Source organism: Panthera uncia, chromosome B1, assembly GCF_023721935.1.
Source record: "Panthera uncia isolate 11264 chromosome B1, Puncia_PCG_1.0, whole genome shotgun sequence".
In the NCBI taxonomy this organism is placed as follows: Eukaryota; Metazoa; Chordata; class Mammalia; order Carnivora; family Felidae; genus Panthera; species Panthera uncia.
Window position 1 is genome coordinate 54,522,082 of NC_064811.1, and position 18,502 is coordinate 54,540,583.

The 18,502-nt window shown below is 37.2% G+C and overlaps 1 protein-coding gene across 1 annotated transcript in view; it reads right to left on the bottom strand.

The window, feature by feature from the left end:
* LOC125922361 (transmembrane protease serine 11B-like) overlaps positions 1-11,564 on the bottom strand; it is a 34,083-nt gene extending 22,519 nt beyond the window's left edge. Inside the window, 2 exon segments of the mRNA XM_049630025.1 lie at positions 3,058-3,180; positions 11,514-11,564. Of these exon segments, the coding sequence (XP_049485982.1) occupies positions 3,058-3,180; positions 11,514-11,564 (174 nt within the window).
* Between the last annotated feature and the right edge of the window lie 6,938 nt (positions 11,565-18,502).

Below are 18,502 nucleotides of genomic sequence, written 5' to 3' on the forward strand. Positions count from 1 at the left end.
TTCAAATCCTTATGTCTCTCCTTTACAGGCCCTCTTTGCTGGCAAATACATGAGGCTATCCTTCCTGTAAGTAGAGGAGTCTCCATAGGGGATGGCAAGGGCTAAATGTAAGGCTACACAATTTCTTGCAGAACCTTATTTTCTTTCCTAATGGTTCTTTTCCCAGGGGGCCTGCCAAGGGCCATTCCCCGACAGACAATACCCCAGGTAGTTTTAAGGCCAAATTACTAAAAGCGGGAGTACAAGAAGCTTCAGTGTCGGTGGGCTGCCTTGCAGTCACCAGTCTGTCCACAGCCCGGGCCCTGCCACTCAGGCTGGGATAGCTCGGCTTCCAGCATGTTTCACCATTCAGTAGGATGTTTGCTCTCACTATATCAGATTAAGGAAGTTATCTTCTGTTTTTAGTTTGAGATGTTTTATATTAAATGAATTTCAAATTTGATCAAATGTGTTTTTTTGCATAATTGAAATAATGATACTTCTTTTCTACCTGTGTTTGATCAATGTTGTAAGTCACATTGACTGATATTTACATGTTAAACCGACTTCGTATTTCTGGAATAACTTCAACTTGATTGCAATTTATTATACATTTTAGGTATCACTGGGTTTCATACACTATTTTGTTCAGGATTTTTGCATTCATGCTTCTGAGAAAGAATGGCACAGTTTTCCTATCTTTTAATGTCATTGTTAAGTTTGTAATCAAAGTTATGTTGGCCTTATAAAACAAGTTGGGAAATATCTATTTTATTGCAAATAAATTTAAAAATTTATATGAAGTTAACAAATTCCTACAAAAGAAACTTAGGGTGCCAAAACTGACATAATCACCACTATAAGAATTGTTACCTGCCCTTTGAAGTATATCACATTTTGGACTTTGCATAATCTTGAAATACACTTTCCGTTTTACCAACTCACTGAGATTCAGTAATTTATCTCTTGAAACAGCTAATAGAAATATCATCTATAACAAATATAAATGCTGTATAATATTTACTGTCAATTTATATTTTTAAAACAAAACTTAAACATTTGAAAGTATTTATATTAGATATAACTCTTCCCATATGCATCTCTTCTTGCTTTTGATTTGCTTCTAGTATTAGAAATAGAAACTGTGGTTCTCCACTACTGGACAGTGTTGCTGCTGAAACAAGACAAATCTTTTTTCCATTTTGAACAAAGCCTAAATTTTCAGTACTCATGCCATTTTTCTCCTCTTAGCCCCATAATCACAGAAGTCCTGTCAGTTATAAAGAAAAAGTACATACGTTATAGTTATGGTCTTATTGAATCATCATTCTTTAAATGGATGATTTACAGAGGCGCCTGGGTGGCTCAGTCGGTTAAGTGGCCGACTTAGGCTCAGGTCATGATCTCGTGGTCCGTGAGTTCGAGCCCCGCGTCGGGCTCTGTGCTGACAGCTCAGAGCCTGGAGCCTGTTTCAGATTCTGTGTCTCCCTCTCTCTGACCCTCCCCCGTTCATGCTCTGTCTCTCTCTGTCTCAAAAATAAATAAACGTTAAAAAAAATTTTTTTAAATGAGTGATTTACAGAATGTACCTTTGTTCCAAGGACACTCCCACAGACATCATGTTCTAGCTTCAATGCAGCCATGAAGTCTCAATGTCAACTTGGGTAAGAATTATTCAAATGCTTTGCAGCCACTGGAATTATCCACCCCATGACAGCACTTTCTCTTCCTGGGTTTATATTTTCCCCCAAAGTTTTATCCTGGTATTTGCATCTATACCCATTTATTTTCAAAATCCTTCAAAACTATCTTAAAACTTATTACAAAACCTTCCAGAAAAACTCTGGCCCACATTAATTTCATTTTTTCTGATAAAATTTCATGTACTTCATAGCAACTAATTATTACTTACTATTCTATTTGTTCCATGTTTATTTCCCCAAGTAGATGACAAAATCCTGAAGTATAGGGTTTATGACTTATACTAATTTTCTATACATTCCAGATTCTTAATAAACACTTATGAGTTGTCTAATTCTTACAACGTGGAACAGGAAGCAAGCACCTCTTCTCTTTTCTTTCTATTGGTTGTTTATTCCTACATAGTATTTGGTTCTTCTTACTACTATTTTCTTCTGTATTTGCAGTAATATTTTGGGTTAGCTTAGCAAACTAACAGAGACTTTTTTAATTACAGCTAAATTGAAGCTCAGTAAAGCCCCTATGACCCAGCTTTAGGAAATTGTTTATATTTATCAAACTCATAAGACATATTTATCTGACCAAGATGTCATTTAGTTAACTTAGAATGGGAGCTACCCTATCCCCTGTGTATAAAATCCATAACTAGGAAATTAGCTTCATATTCTCAAGGAAACTGTACAACCTAGCCAATAAGCCTGTTAGTTAATAAGCAATGTATATGCATCAAAACCAAATATTCTGATGCTTGACTGCCTACTTCCTGTAAGTCCTCTAGAGTTAAACGTAATTTCCTGAGCATTGGTAATTCTAATTGCTAAAATTACAACTTGATTATATAATCTGTTCCTCCAGAGGAAAATTAAAGGGGGATTGACATGCCTTGCCAGCATGAAGTGAAGCCCAACATTAATAAAAAGATTATGAGACCAAATTGCTGTTCAATGAGTTTCAGTCTTCTTGTAAGATGAATTACTAATAGTACTTACAAGAGAAACTGTGGCAGTGTTATAACTAGTGTCTGTGGAATTTTGATATATCATAAAATGAGAGAAATACAAGAACAGAGATAATACAATTTATTTTTTACATGAGTAAAGTTGATATTTAAAATCATGAGTGTGACACCAATTTTAGGTCAAAAAAATCCAGAATAAATTATTAAAAGTATGGCTTGGGCAAATCTAAAAATTGGAAACAATTGTTACTTGAAGCCTGTGTGTTGTCAGATTCACTTTATATCCCCTTTAGATTAGAAGATTAGGGCAGTGTGGTGATCAAGATGGACGAGTAGCATGGAAACCCTCAGCTTGCCTTGTGCCTGAAACGCAGCTAGATGAGCACCATTTTGCATACCTTGGAAACCATTTTGCATACCTTGGAAATTGATCCGAGGATTAACACAACAATCTGCATAACTTGAGCCACAGAACTCAGAAGATACATGGTGCAGAGAAGTGAACAGGTGGAGAGGAAAGCCATGGAGGATAAGGAATGTGTCTGCAGAGAAAGGACAGAGGGGGAGAGTGCAGGAAAAACACTCGCCTGAAAGTATCTGGAGAGAAAGAGTGAAAGCACTTGCAGGGGACCGAACAAGAAATCTGTTCCCCCAAATCACTGATGGGAAGAAAGGAGAGGGTTTCAATACCACCAGGATTCTATAAACAGTGGAGCACAGAGTCTGAAGTTCCAGAGCCCAGTGCCTGGCAGTGCTCTGATGAGACAGTAGGGTGAATCCCCGGGAGCAGACAACAGGGTCTGAGTGGTCCGCTTGCCACATGGGGAGAAGTGGTTCCCCTGCTTGGAGTTCATTTGGTAGAAGCCATATGGCCTCCCCACAGGTAAAGGTCCCAGTGGACCCCAGAGAACAGCCATGTTTGCTGATATTGGGACAGAAACATCGGAGTGTGGTGAAATCTGGCACCAGCTGTGTATTGTGATTTGCCATAATCTCTGAACCTCTGCCACTATACAACTTCACCAACGTTTTCTGGGGCAAGCTAGCACCCTGCCTTTGCTCAGCAAGACCCTCCCCTCCCTTCAGGAGTCTCTGAAGTATGGGGTTTTGAAACACAACCCCATCATAGATAGAACTCTGGAGGGAGGTGCCACCTGCCAGGCTCACGGCTTGGACACACAGGGTATAGGCAGGGAGTGGATGGAGGTGTGAGACAAAGGAGGGGAGGGGTAGTGGGGGAGTGATTGGGGGTCGTGAGAGCACAAAGTTCCCATACCAGAGATTGGAGAGCCGGGTGAAACCAACCCCACCTCTCCTGCGCACCCACATGCATGCACAAGCGCATGCTCACCACACCTATCCACCCCAGTAAGCTAAGCAGGGCCAACTAATGTAGAACAGAGCCATTACACCAAGCCCCACCCAACTGTGCCCTCCAAGCACATCCCTTAAAAGAACAGCACAAGTCCCTCCACCTGCTTAGTGTACGGACAGACTATAGAGTGCTTCATAGTTTTAGTTCTAGGGGAAACTGGATGTAACTTCATTGGGTTTCATTCTGTTTTCTGGTTCATTTCTAGTTTTTTTTTTTTTTGGCTTCCATTTTTGTTAAAATTGGTTTCTTTTCTTTTTTTTTCCTTTTTTTTTCTTGGATACAGAAAGAGAAAATTTTATTTTTCTTTTCTTTTTTTTAATTTTTAATTTTAAAATTTAAAATTTTTTTCACTTTTTAATTTCTTAATTTTTTGTTCTATTTCATTTTCTTTATTTCTTTATTTCATTTTATTCTATTTTATTATATAAAATCTTTCTTAATTTTTAATTCTTCTCCAAACATCATCTTCATGTTCTAACTGGAACCTGACAACTCCAGCATAAAGATTTCTTTGCCACCATTTCAGGTGGTGGCTATTCTTTCTCTCCTACCCCTTTTACCATTGTCCATATAGGTAGAAAGGATATTTCCTTCCTCCTCATTGCCAGTTCCAAACAGTATCCCTCCCTGCTCCCCAAAATCAAATTGTATGCTACAATTTGCATGGGATATATTTTGGATTCCTATGGAAGGTATGGTAGGCTGAATAGTGGCCACCAATAGACATCAGGTCCTAATCCATGGAACCTAGAAATGTTACCTTATCAAGAAAAAGTGTATTTGTAGATGTAAGTTAAGGACCCTGACATGGGGAGATCATCCTTGATAAGTTAAGGGGACTGTGAATCTAACTGCAAGTGTTCTTATAAGAGAGAGGCAGAAGGAAATTGGACACACAGAAGAGGAGAAAGGCATGTGAAGATGGAGACAGAGATGTGACCACAAACCAAGGTGTGTGGTAGCCACAAGAAACTAGAAAAAAAAGGGAGTGGATTCTGCCCTAGAGCCTCTGAAGGAAGGCTAGTGTGGCTTTTAGCATTAAGAGTGAGGGACAAAGGCCTGAAATAAAACTGAGATATAGTCAGGGGCCAGATCCTGTTAGGCTTGATAGGCCATGTTAAGGATTTGTTCATTCTGAAACCAAGGTACTGTTATTGGCTATTTTCAAGTGGGGAATGATCCAATCAATTTTGTGTTTTAGAGAGATCACCTTGCCTAGAGAAGGGCTGTTGTGTGGAAGCCAGTAAGAGAGGATGTAGAGAACTGTGTTACAAAGTATTTATAGAAGTCCAGGTTGGTCACTTGGTCATGAGGGCACAGCCCTCATCAATGGTATTAATGCCTTTTTATAAAAAAGACACTGAAGACCTCCCTTGTCCCTTCTACCATGTGATGACATAATGAGAAGATGGCAGTCATTGAACCAGCAAGTAAGTTCCCACCAGGTACCAAATCTGCTGGCACCTTGATCTTGGGCTCCCTAGCCCCCAGAGCTGTGAGAAATAAATATCTATTGTTACAGACTATCCAGTCTATGATACTTTGGTATAGCAGCCCAAAGGGTCTGCAACAATTGGCCAATGAGTGAGGAGGAAGTTGTTTTAAAAGCCCTAGTATCTTTGCTTCAATCTAGGACATGTCAGAGAAGCCAGGACATGTCTAAATGGATATGTCAGCTTCAGAACTCTGTGTGGCATTGATTGAAACCTTGTTGCAACTTTTCCCTCTTCCCAGTACTGTATCTCACTGTCTTAGAGACACTATTTCAGTGAGCAGTGTCCAATAAACACATATACATAAATCTCTGTCAGAGAGTCTGTTTTCTGGGAACTTATGAGACAGAATCTCTAGCTTTTAAAAGAATTTAACTTATTTATATTTTTTATAATTATGTGTTTAAGGTTGTTTCTGCCAATTTTATGGTTTTGCTATGCTTAATTTGCTTTAATTATTTATGCTTTATAATGGATTGAGCATATTTATCTTTTATCATTTCTTAGGTAGTTTAGAAATTACACCTTATTTCAGGGCACCTGAGTGGCTTAGTTCGTTAAGCGTCTGACTTCAGGTTATGATCTCACCATTCGTGAGTTTAAGCCTCTCATCGAGTTCTGTGCTGACAGCTCAGAGCTTGGAGTCTGCTTCGGATTCTGTGTCTTCCTCTCTCTGCTCCTCCCCCACTCATGCTCACTCTCTCTGTCTCTCTCTGTCTCTTAAAAATAAACATTAAAATTTTTTTCAATTACATCTTATTTCAATTTATAAAATGATAGCCTTCTAGGTTTCTAGCAAAAATTTAAACATATTTTGCTATCATTCTCTAGACTGAGTAGTATCTATCAGGGAAGAATTTTGGCAACCTTTGTCAACTAAAATAATATGAGATTTTAATTTCAGAATTGTTTTTTGTTTGCATATTATACAAGAAAATTATTGCAAGTTAACCAAGTCTTCCTGGTACCTTTTAATAATCTCTCTTTCTTGATCCAAGGTAGTTTTTGTAGTGTTCATTAAAAACAACAAAAATCTATTATTTTTTTTACCACTTGAATGCCAAATTTTGAGCTCTACTCACACCAAGGTAAATTTTACAAGATAAATGTAAATAAAAATAAAATGATAAAAATAATAAAAAAAGAATGTAGAAAACTTTATACATTCTTCAATGTAAAAGACTTGCTAAGCAAAACACAAAGCCTAAAAATGATAAAGGAAGGGGTGCCTGGGTGGCTTCATTGGTTAAGCATCTAACTCTTGATTTTGGCTGAGGTCATCATCTCATGGTTCATAAGATAGAGCCCCAAGTTTGTGAGATCAAGACCCACGTTGTCAGTGTAAAACCTGCTTGGAATTCTCTCTCTCCTCTCTCTCTCTGCCCCCCCCCCCACTCACTCATGCTGTCTCTCACTCACTCTCTCTCTCTCTCTCTCTCAAAATAAATAAATAAACATTAAAAAAAAAGTGTCAAACTGAGTTTGACAACCTAAAAAATGCAATATGGTAAATTTAAAAAGTTAAAAGAAGTGACAGACTGGGAAAAAAAGACTTACTGCATATGTAAAAGAAAAAGGATTACTTCTATAATATATAAAGAGACCTAGAACATCAATATGAAGCAGGCAAATAACCCAGTAGAAAAAAACAAAAACAAACAGTAAGCACTATAAACAGACAATTCACAGAAGCACATTGAACAGTAAATCTTTGGGGAATTATTTTGCCTTAATTGAGTTGAAAAGCTTAATAGTTAATGAAGTGCAAATTAGAACAATTAGGAGATTATTTTTATTTATCACATGGGGTATTGAAAATGTCAGGTTGAGGAGGATGCAAGGAAAGTAGTATTATCATGCATTTTTAGGTTGTTAAAATCTAGCTACAAGATTATTTTACAGTATATATCAAAACCCAGCAGTAACATTTCTAGGTATCAATCCTACATAAATATGTTCAAATATCCATAAAAAATGTATTACAAGTATCGTGGCAGATACTAATAGCTACCCAGGAAATTGGTTTTGTTTTTCTAGCTGCGTGCTTTCCAGCCACTGTTGTACTTAGGTATGAATGTGTGACCGATCCACTCTCCAGTGGTATGGGAGTGGAACTGTTGTGTACTCAACTTGTGTAGGGCTTTTAGGAAAAGCAAGTGTGCCTCCTCCATGATCACTTTCTTGCTCTGCAGACTAAATACAAAGAATGAAGTGTCCCTAATGGATGGTAGAGCTCCATGGTGGAAGCATCCTAGGTCCCTGAAACACTGGAGAAGACCAGTAGATTATCTGGACCACCTGCCTTGGATAATCATGTGAGCAAGAAATAAAATTCTATTATGCTTGAGCTATTATGCATTTTTGCTCTGCATGTTATAACAGTTGTGTGTTACCTGACAAATACAAGTATGTTCCCTGCAGTGTTCTCTTAATTAGAGGAAACGAGAAAGAGCTAAAGTGTCCATCAATATAGAAGTGGTTAAATAAATTATAGTTAATCTAAACTAATGTTTCAGCAGATAAAAGAATGAAATTGCTGAAAGCTGAAATTTTCATGTTGGATATCTAACCTTATTGATCATTGATTAACAAATTATTTTTAAAGTGCCGTTTTTAATAAGAATGAAAAAGAGATAAAGCAATTGTCAAGAAAATACATAATGAAACATTATTTTTAAGAGTTATTTTAATTCTTACCACCATCTCTTGGCCATTACAAAGCAAACATCACACAGATAACCCATTGATCCTCACTGAAGATCCGTTGTACCTATTGTAAGCCAATCTTCTGCATTAAATCTTTAAAAAACTAGCCACATGGGGCACCTGGGTGGCTCCGTTGGTTAAGCATTCGACTTCAGCTCAGGTCATGATCTCGCAGTTCATGAACTGGAGCCCTGCACCCGGCTCTGCGCTCAGAGTGTGGAGCCTGCTTGGGATTCTCTCTCTCTCCCTCTCTCTTTGCCCCTCTCCCACTTGTGCTTTCTCTTTCTCAAAATAAATAAATAAACTTAAAATAATAAAAATAAATAAAAATAAAAAACTGCCACACAATTTTCATCTACTCAAGAAAAACCATCCCTTCATTCGGGAAAGATGATAACAACAAAGGCCTAAAAGACACTGTGCCAATTATTATTTTTTTTTTTTAATTATAGCAATTACTAGTCTATTTCTTAACCTAAGTTACATAAGAAAACTAGTAAGCCTTTTGCCAGCTTTATGATCCAGGAATGTCTTTCTCAAAGACCTGAGAAGCTTATCTTTGAGATGTAAATACCATAAGAGATGACACCCCCATCTGCCAGTTTCTCTGGGAAGGTAGGAGCCTAACTTCCGTGGCACCTTGCTCCTATTTGCAAAACAAGCTCCTGTCACAATGATATGCAAGGTTTCATTTTTCTCCGGATAAAGCCAATTAGCTAACACAGATGGTCACCCCAATTACAAGGTAAAGTTAGGATGAACCATGTTTGACAAACTGAATTCTAGAATCTGCTTCTTATTGTCAAGCCCTAGTATCCTTCTCTCCATTTTCTACCAATGCTGTCTTCTCTGCCCAATTTTTAGGCAGCAGTTTTACCCTCCTCCATACTCTCTTCAGATATGAGTTTCACAATACATATTTATAGATAGATGCTGCTGGAAACACCACATCTCAGCAAATAATATATTTCCTATTTAAATTCTGGAAGTTTTGGGTACATTATTCCCATGTTTAGTATGGTTTAGAAACCTAAAGAAATAGAAATTATATCAGAAAAATAATATATTCTAGTGCTGATAAAGGCATCATTGCCGTGCTAGCTTTCTGCTACAAGTTGTTTCTTTGAAGATGTTGTGTGAATTTCTTGAATGTCACAAAATGTAATTATTAAAGTCTATATGCTTACATAAAAAGCTATTAATTACAATAATAGTTCTATTATTAATATAGTGCCTTATTGTATTAGAATATATGACTGGCCCTGCAAAGTTTCTAAGTGGCCGGTAGGTACACAGGAGGACAATGCAGCAGAGGCGGTGGTAAATGTAGAATTTGTGCACCAAAGGAGGTTAGATGTATGTTTGCATAGTAGATTATGTAAGATTGGGGAAAAAAATGGGAAGGTACAAACATTTTGGTGCTGTGCTAACTGGAGTCAATACAGTTTTTTGTGTGTGAGCTATTTGCTTCCCCACCTCTAGAGGCTGGGTTGCTGCAGGACTGATTTTACTGCCTTGAAGACCTTTTACAACGTTTGTGGCTATTGGGGTTCTACCCTGTATCTTGTTCCCATTCTCTCTTGCATGATGTAGCTACCAGATAGGATGACAATTTATATCAAGGAAAAAAAAAAAAAAGACAGGTAACCTATGTGTTCCTCCAGGTAATGCATGCATGTTTTAATAGTAAAATATAAGAACTGATATTAGTGAGTCATTCTTTAAAAAAAAAAATCAGTTTGAAAGACAATTGAGGAAAGATTTTTCAAAACCTCTTCAGTATATCACATTGATTTCTGCCAAATCTGCTTTTAATCCTATGTTCATCAAAAAGTGATACATTAGCAAATGTTTGTTTAAAATACACATTCTAGGCTCTCCCAACCCAACTGTATATGCATGTAGGGAAGGAACCCAAGATAAATTGTTGACAAATATCCCTGGTAAGTTTATAGACACCAAAGTCTGAAAAACATTGCTCTAAGAATATTCATATGAGTTATAACAAAAAGAAACCCTAGGAGCTAAAGAAGTTACTGTATTTCCTTTAAAATTTTAACAAGTTTTAATCCTGAAAGGATGAGACCAGTAGTTTTAGGCATGTACTGAAAGTATTAAAAGAAATTATTAATATACCCTCCAGCACCCAACTGCCAGTTTTTTTTAATAACTCAAATAAGACCTTAGGTTAACTAATAATACTGTAGTAATGTTAATTTCCTGTTCTTGATAATTGTACTATGGTTAATGTTTGCATGAGACATGGTGGGGGGAGTAATATAAGGGAACATTGTTTACGATTTTTGCAACTTTCTAGAAGTCAAAAATTAATTTGAAATAAAATGTTTTTTTAAGCCACTAAATCTTTTGAATAATCCTTAATAAATGTCACTGCAGAAATAATAAAATAAGCCCAGTATTTTGAACTACTATGGCTGTATTGTCAACCTTAAAAATAAAATGGCTGGTTATTTTACCAGCAAAATGAGTTCATTAGGAAATAGTAGAGGAACTGCACTTGTGGACAAGCAAACTATGGTACACATTGGGCAAGTCTAAAGAGAAAAAGGGGAGGGCTTTGCTAGGTTCTACCATATCTAGTTCAGTGTGTAATTAACTATGGTAATAGTTCTCTTCCTAGAGCAAGTCCTCCTTCTAAATTTTTAGGCAGTTGAGGGGGGAAGTAAAGAGCTCTTCCTGAATCTAATGGGTTTTAACTGCTTTTTTAATTCAAAATAATCATCATGACAATGTGGCTCATCTTGTGGCCACCTGCCACATGTTTCTTTTTACTTTTTTAAGTGTGTCCACTAGAAAATTAAAATACATGTGTAGCTTACATTATATTTCTGTTAGAAAGCACTGATCTAGAGATGACAATCACTTTTATTATTTTGGCTTATTTTTGGCTTATTTGATTTTTATCTTTTTAGATCCACGACTATGATATAAATTAACAGCCCAGACCTTAAGACCAATGCCTTTATAACAAAACTATTATATTTATGTATGTGAATATTTACATACATAAATACATGGGAGCAGTGAGAGCAGCAAGTCAATGGTTAATCTGATCAACAGTAACTTTAGGGCACAGAATAGTTAGGCCTTACACAGGAGGACAGCCATAGTTTTTAGTCTTGAGAACTAAAATGGGAGGGAAGGCATATGACAGTTATGTAGGTGAACTATTTCTGACTTAGAAAAGGCAAATTCTTTTGTCATTGAATTTCCAATTTCTCCTAACCTCTCCCTTTTACCATAAATCTCTTGGGCACTCTTTATTTCTTCTTGGTCTCACCTCAATTCCAAATGCAAATATGGCAAATAGTTCCGCATAGACTTCAGACATCACTTCACCTCAAGCATTGTAAGACTTCTTTAGAAACTTCTTTAGAAACTTCAGCATGGGAGCAATGGGAGTCAGATCAACCCTGACATTTGCACAACCTGGAAGCGCAAACAGGTAATTCACCATGGGGCAGCTCTCAATCGGTGAGGGGAAATGTTCCTTCTTTATTTTCTCAGATGGATAATTCTGAGAAGCATTCCATACAGCCCTTCAGAAATCCCTGTGGGATGGAGAACCATTCCCCCAGAGGTTCCAACTCAATCACATAGCCAAGTCTTGGTTTTCCCCTTGCTATTTCCTCCCAACACCTCCACCCCGCCGTTCGTAGGATCACTTCCAGGAGCCTATCTGCATGGAAGCCATTGTTTCAGCTTCTGCTTTCAGGAGAACTAAAGCTAAGATCATAGAGTCAATCACAGCAACAGCTTGGAGCCTTAACTTCAAAAGACCCCTTCCAAGTCCATGCTCATGGTAGGGAGCCTCTAAAATGGCCCTCCAGAGGGTCAACCTCCTGGAATCACCCTTGTATGACACACAAGGGTCACAACCACCCTTGTGCGATCTCCTCCCCTGAGGATGGACTGGACTTACTGACTCACTTCTACCAAATTAAATGCAGCAGGATGTTGCTTCCAAGATTAGATTAGGTCACTTCCAAGGATACAAAAAGACTGTAGCTTCTGTCTTGGGCACTGTACTGTGTTGAGTATTGTCCCCCAACTGGAACTTCAGAATGTGACCTTATTTGGAAGAATAATCTTTGCAGATGTAATTAAAATGAGATTATACTGGATTATACTCAGTGTGTGTGTGTGCATGCGTGTGCATTTGTGTATGTGTGTGTGTGTGTGTGTGTAGTGTCAGGTAGAAATGATTGCTATAAAGATATGTAAAGTATGGTAAAAAGGAAAATGAAAGACAGAAGCGATTATACAAGATACAATGGTCAAAGTAGGCTTCTCTGAAGATCAACATCTGAGCAGAGACTTGAATGAAAAGAGAACAGGGAAAATCACATGACTATTTAGGGAAATAGCTTCCCAGGTAGAAAAGCAGCAAAAATGAAAGTGTGGAGGCAGAAGAATTCATGAAATGCTTGAGAGAGTGTGCACAGTGGGGGAGAGTCAAAGAGAGAGGGAGACACAGGCCTTGGAATTTTGGAGATTCAGAGAATGGAAAAAGTAGCAAATGATATTCTTTTCAAAGGGGAACAGAAGATAAATTTACAAATAATTGATAAGTGAGCTTGAGTTTAGGCAAAATTCTAGAGAATATTATACTAGAAAATTCTAGATCTGGGATATGAAAGAAAGAGAGAAGTCAAGAGTTTTAGGGCCTGAGCAACTGGAAGACTGGCATTGACTGAGGTGGGGAAGACAGTGGGTACAACATGTTTGGAGACAAGACACATTGTGTTTGAAACGATTATTAGAGGGACACATGGGTGACTCAGTCAGTTAGGCACCCAACTTCAGCTCAGATCTCACAGCTCGTGAGTTTGAGCCCCACGTCAGGATCTGTGCTGACAGCTTGGAGCTGGAGTCTGCTTCAGAGTCTGTGTCTCCTCTCTCTCTGCCCCTCCCCTACTCATGCTCTGTCTCTCTCTCTGTCTCTCAAAAATAAATAAACATTAAAAAGAATTTTTTTAAAGAAATGGTTATTATACATCTTGATGGAGATACCAGTAATGGAGATACCAATAGACCATTGGACATAGGAGTTTGGACTTGAGAAGAGAGGTCTGAGCCAGAGATAAAAATCTGGAAATGTCATCATATAGATGGTATTTAAAACCATGAGACTGAATGAAATCACCAAGGAAGAATAATAAGGTCTTAGCCCTGGTGTAAGCTAACATTAGCGCAAGGACAAGGGTGGCAACCAGAAAATGAGACTACCTGTGAGTACAAAGTCTGAGAGTAGCAGGAAATCAGGAATATGTAGTGACCTGAAAGAAAAAGAAGAGGATCTAACAAGGAGGAGGCAGGGATTAACTGTGCCAAATGCGATTGATGAGACATGTAAGATGAGAACTCACCATTAGATTTAGCAACATGGAGACTATTAGTGTCCTTGTGAAGAGCAGTTTTAGAGAAATTACGAAGCCAAAATTTGATTGAAATGTGCTTAAGGAATAACAGAAGCAGAGGTTATAGGAGGTAGTAAACAGGTAGTAAATATAGAGTGATTTTTTCAAAAAGCTTTCCTGCAAAGTCTTGGAGCTGCAACGGGTAGAAAAAGTTGAGTGGAGATCATTTTGGTGTGTGTGTGTGTGTGTGTGTGTGTGTGTGTCTGTTTTAAGGTTGAGAAAATAACAAAAAGAAAATTTGATGTAGGAGAGGGAGGGAGGAGTTGCTGGAGCGAATTACCTACGTAGGTGAGAGAATATGGGACCTAGTGTATAGGTGGGGAAATTGGCTTTCAATCAGAGCACCTGGGGCAACAGGCAGGAAGGCCAAGTGTGCAGAAGTAGCCGCTGACACGCGAATAGAGGTGGTGGAGGGTTTCTTCAGAATGCTTCGATTTCCAGTGAAGGAGGTGAGAAGCAAGATCATCAGTGGAGAATGGGATGCAGAAGAAGGTGATAGGGGAGTTGAGGAGAGGAAGAGATGTGAAACAGAAATCTGGGAGAATGGGAAGGTGAACAGTGAAGTATCATATGATGTTGGGGAAGCCCTGAGAGTGCACTGGAGATTTGTGATCATGCATTTGAAGTCAGATCTGTCAGAGTGGTTTTGTGTTTTTCTCCAAACATGTTCAATGGCACACTATAGGAAAAGAGTAGGTGGAGATCTGGATTTTATCAGGGTTGTGGTAAAAAGCAAATGTCATAGGGTGGTGAAGCAAGAATGAAAAGCAGGAGTCAAAGGTATGTGCAGGGCAGTGATTATAGTGATTGACACTGTTATTTATTTAAACTGGCTACAGCTGTGCCAAAGAAGTATTGATTAATGGATCAGTGTCGACTAAGGCACATCTAATTACATGTCACAGGCCTCTCTGTCTTCCACCCCACCTTGAGAGTTGTACAATAAAAACATTACTAGAACAAAAAACTCATAGAGTCAGGGTTATAAAAATTAATACCAACACAGATATAAGATATATCCTTGTACTTGAATCCACTCCACAAATACAGTGTAGAAATTGATACAGATTCATCAGAAAACCATCAAAGACATTATGTATCAGGAAATAAACAGGCACAAGGATAAGATTATCACATAATCCATATTTTAGTCTGTATTTGATTGTATACCATGTGGGAGAGTACAGAGAGCAAGATTATATATCAAGCAATATGAGGTACTTGGAGGTACTGTGGTAAAGTCCAGAATTATAAAAATTATGGCATAATGAATTCATGAAGGCAACACTGTTAATTTTTTTCTCCCCAAAGTAATTCCTTTTTTAAAATTTCTCATGTATTCCTATTTGCTTTCTTTTATTACTGTCTTCAATCTTTATTTCATAAATCTTTATTGAGTATGTGCCATAAATATTATACTTTCCTATGAACTATAAAGGTTATAAAAATGAAACGGCCATGGTCCCCACCTGAGAGGGCTTATGGTCTAGTTGTTGTATCAGATCTATTCACACATCTCTAAAAAAACATGGGGAGGGGTGCCTGGATGGCTCAGTCATTTGAGCATCCAACTCTTGATTTCAGCTCAGGTCATAATCTCAGGGTCATGGGATCAAGCCCTGTGTCAGGCTCTGTGATGCCAGCACAGAGCCTGCTTGGGATTCTCTCTCTCTCTCTCTCTCTCTCTCTCTCTCTCTCCCCCTCCCCTGCTTATTCTCTCTCTCTGAAAATAAATAAACTTTAAAAACAGTTTTAGAAAACATGGGGAGAGAGTGTAGGTACAGAGAGGTTTAAAAAAATGGTAAGAAACCAGATGAAAAGAATATAACAGTTTCTTTGAAAACTAAGCATGTGCTTACCATATGACCATCAATGCCCTCTAGGGTATTAGTCCCATAGGAATGAATGTTCACACAAAACCTACACACCGACACACAAATGTTATAGTTGCTTTATTCATGATAGTCAAAAATTGTACACACTTCAAATGCCCTTCAGTGAGTGAATGGTTAAACAAATTGTGGTACATCCATACCATAGAATGCTACTCAGTAATAAAAGAATGAACTATTGACACACATAACTTGGATTGATGCCAATGGAAGTATGCTGAGTGAAAAAGCTAACCTCTAAAGGTTTCATAGAGTATGATTCCATTACCATTCTTGAATTGACAAAATCATAAACATATAGAAGAGATTAATGGTTACCAGGAGTTAAAGACTGAGGACAGGGATAGGGAAGGAGCCAGGTGGCTATGGGTAATTTGAGGGATCCTTGAGATCAAACTATGCTGTACCTCATCTGTGGTGGGGATTACATAAATCTACACATGATAAAATTACAGAATTAAACACATACATACCCACATAACTGCATGCTTTTAAAGCTGGTGAAATCTGAATAAGGTTGATGGATTGATGGATTGTCTCAATGTTGACTTCTTGGCTGTGATATTATATTATAGCTAAGCAAGATGTTTACCATTGTGGGAAACTAGGTAAATGACACACATGATCTCTCTGTTTTATATTTTACAACTATATGTGAATCTATGATTATCTGGGAAAATCTTAAAGTGTTTTTTTTTAGATGGTAAGGAATTTCAGAAAAGAGGATGTTATATTCACTTGAGGGAGTCAAGAAAGACTTCCAGGAGGAGTCCTAACTAAACAAGAAATTGGCCTATTCTATTATTCTAATTATCTAATTATCTAATGATCAAGTACCAATTGTTTAAAACAAGATTGCCGTTTAATTAAAGTAATAATTATAATAGCTACCATTTCTTGAGCACCCACTATGTGCCAAGAACTCTGCTAAGCACTTTCAAATGTTATCTCATTGTAGTCTCTACAATCGATCATTTGAGGTAATATTATTATCCCTGTCTTATAAGGGAGTATATTGAGGTTTAGAGTGTTTAATCACCTGGCTTAAATCACAGTTAATGTAAAATCTGGATTACTTCTTAAAGTCAATGTGTAAACAATAATAAAGCTATGTTTTCTGCATAATATAAAAATAAAGCAACACATTGAAAGACTATGACATACAAAGCACTTTACTAGGTACTGTGGGAAGAGAGATAAAAGATATAAAAGGAACTGCATACCGCTTATACAATTAATAAATGTTATTTCAGTCATGACTTAACTTTCTCCAATGACATAGTTAAAATAGACATGTTCAAAAATGCTGAAACCCTCCACATGTTATCTTTTTTCAAAAGAAGTTATTTTAAAAATATGACCTATCGTATTATCTATTTCTCTGTGCACATAAAGTTTGAACTACTGCTCATATTTTCACTGTGACCCAACCTCTGTTTCTCAAATCTTTTGTAAAAGATAGTATCAAAAGTATTTCTCTGAGGACTATGATGCCATTGTGAAATTAAACTCCTAAAATTTCTCCTTAATTTAAATCTCTTCAAGTTGGCTTGCAGAAGAAATTCCTCACATCACATGTTATAAATTTTTAGTTTGGAAACTCGCCTCCAGAAATCTGGAAAATATTGACCATGATGTCAATTTATGTGTACTTATTTTTAAATGCCTTCAAAGAGAGGAATTGTATTCTTTTGCTTTTATAAAAAAATCCCTAACACAGAATTTCTACTACGGTTTTTAGCACTTGAAGATCCAGACATCTTTTTCTATCTTCCCACAGCTTACAGGTGCCATCTAGAGGCCCAACTACAGAAGATACTGAAACAGGGGGTCAATTTTGAATAGAACACTGAGAGTAATTTAGTTTGAAATGTACTTAAATCTTTGTTTAAAATTCATCACTTGCCTCAATTTTATTTTTTTCAGAATATTAAATGAAACAAAAATAATTTGTGCAAAATATCAAACACGTCCATTCATGTCAGTTTTCATCTTATTTTAGCCAAGTGCCTAAATTTTACCAGTTCATATGCCAATATTATTCACGTCAATAAAAGTCAAATTTTTCCTACTGATTGTGGTTTTCAAAGTGGTTATGGCCCAATACAGAATTTGGTGAATAGCTATATATGAGCAGGTAAGGGTAATGAAAACTTTAGTGAAATCTCACCATTAACATGGCATGAGTTCTAACTTCATGATGGCCTAGATCACTTGCGTGTTATGTCTCTCACAGCTTAGTAAATTACCAAAAATAAAATTATGAAAATGGCTGATATTTGGCTTTCCGTCTTCAGTTTTGTATGTAAGCAGTTAGCAATTCTGTGCCATACTAGACACAGCAGGGAGGATATCTTCTGATCCAAGCCCAGGGAAGTGCTCAGGCCATGGGCTGGAAAAGCAGGTAGCAGGCAAAGATGTGTAATCATCTCTAATGGAGGTCTCACTTCCATTTGCATGACTACAACTATACATTAACACCTGGACCTTATTCCTTTCCAGGCTTTGTAGCTGGAAAAGCTTTAATCACAAGCACACAAGCCCTTGGTGATAGTTCCTTTTCATTAAATACTAATTCTCTCTTCATTCTCGTCTAGTCAACCACAAAAAAAATCTTAATACGTAAGGTATACTGGTTGTTCTTAAATGAATTTTCATAACCTCAGATTTTTAAAGCATTTGCAATACATTGAGTAGTGATATTTTCCCATCTTCCCCTTCTTCATGGGCTATCATAATATCAAGTAAATGGATGATGTTTTCATTATAATATATTGATACTTTCAGTAATGCAAGACTAAATAAATATTATTTGCTTTAACTTAGAACAAGTACATTATATAGAATCTGTATAATTATTGTAGGTCACAGGAAAACAGAATTGTCCCCACACTTATCACTGTAGATGTTAGCTAGAAATGAAAATAAAACTATATCTTGGTTTCTCTGTACTTCCT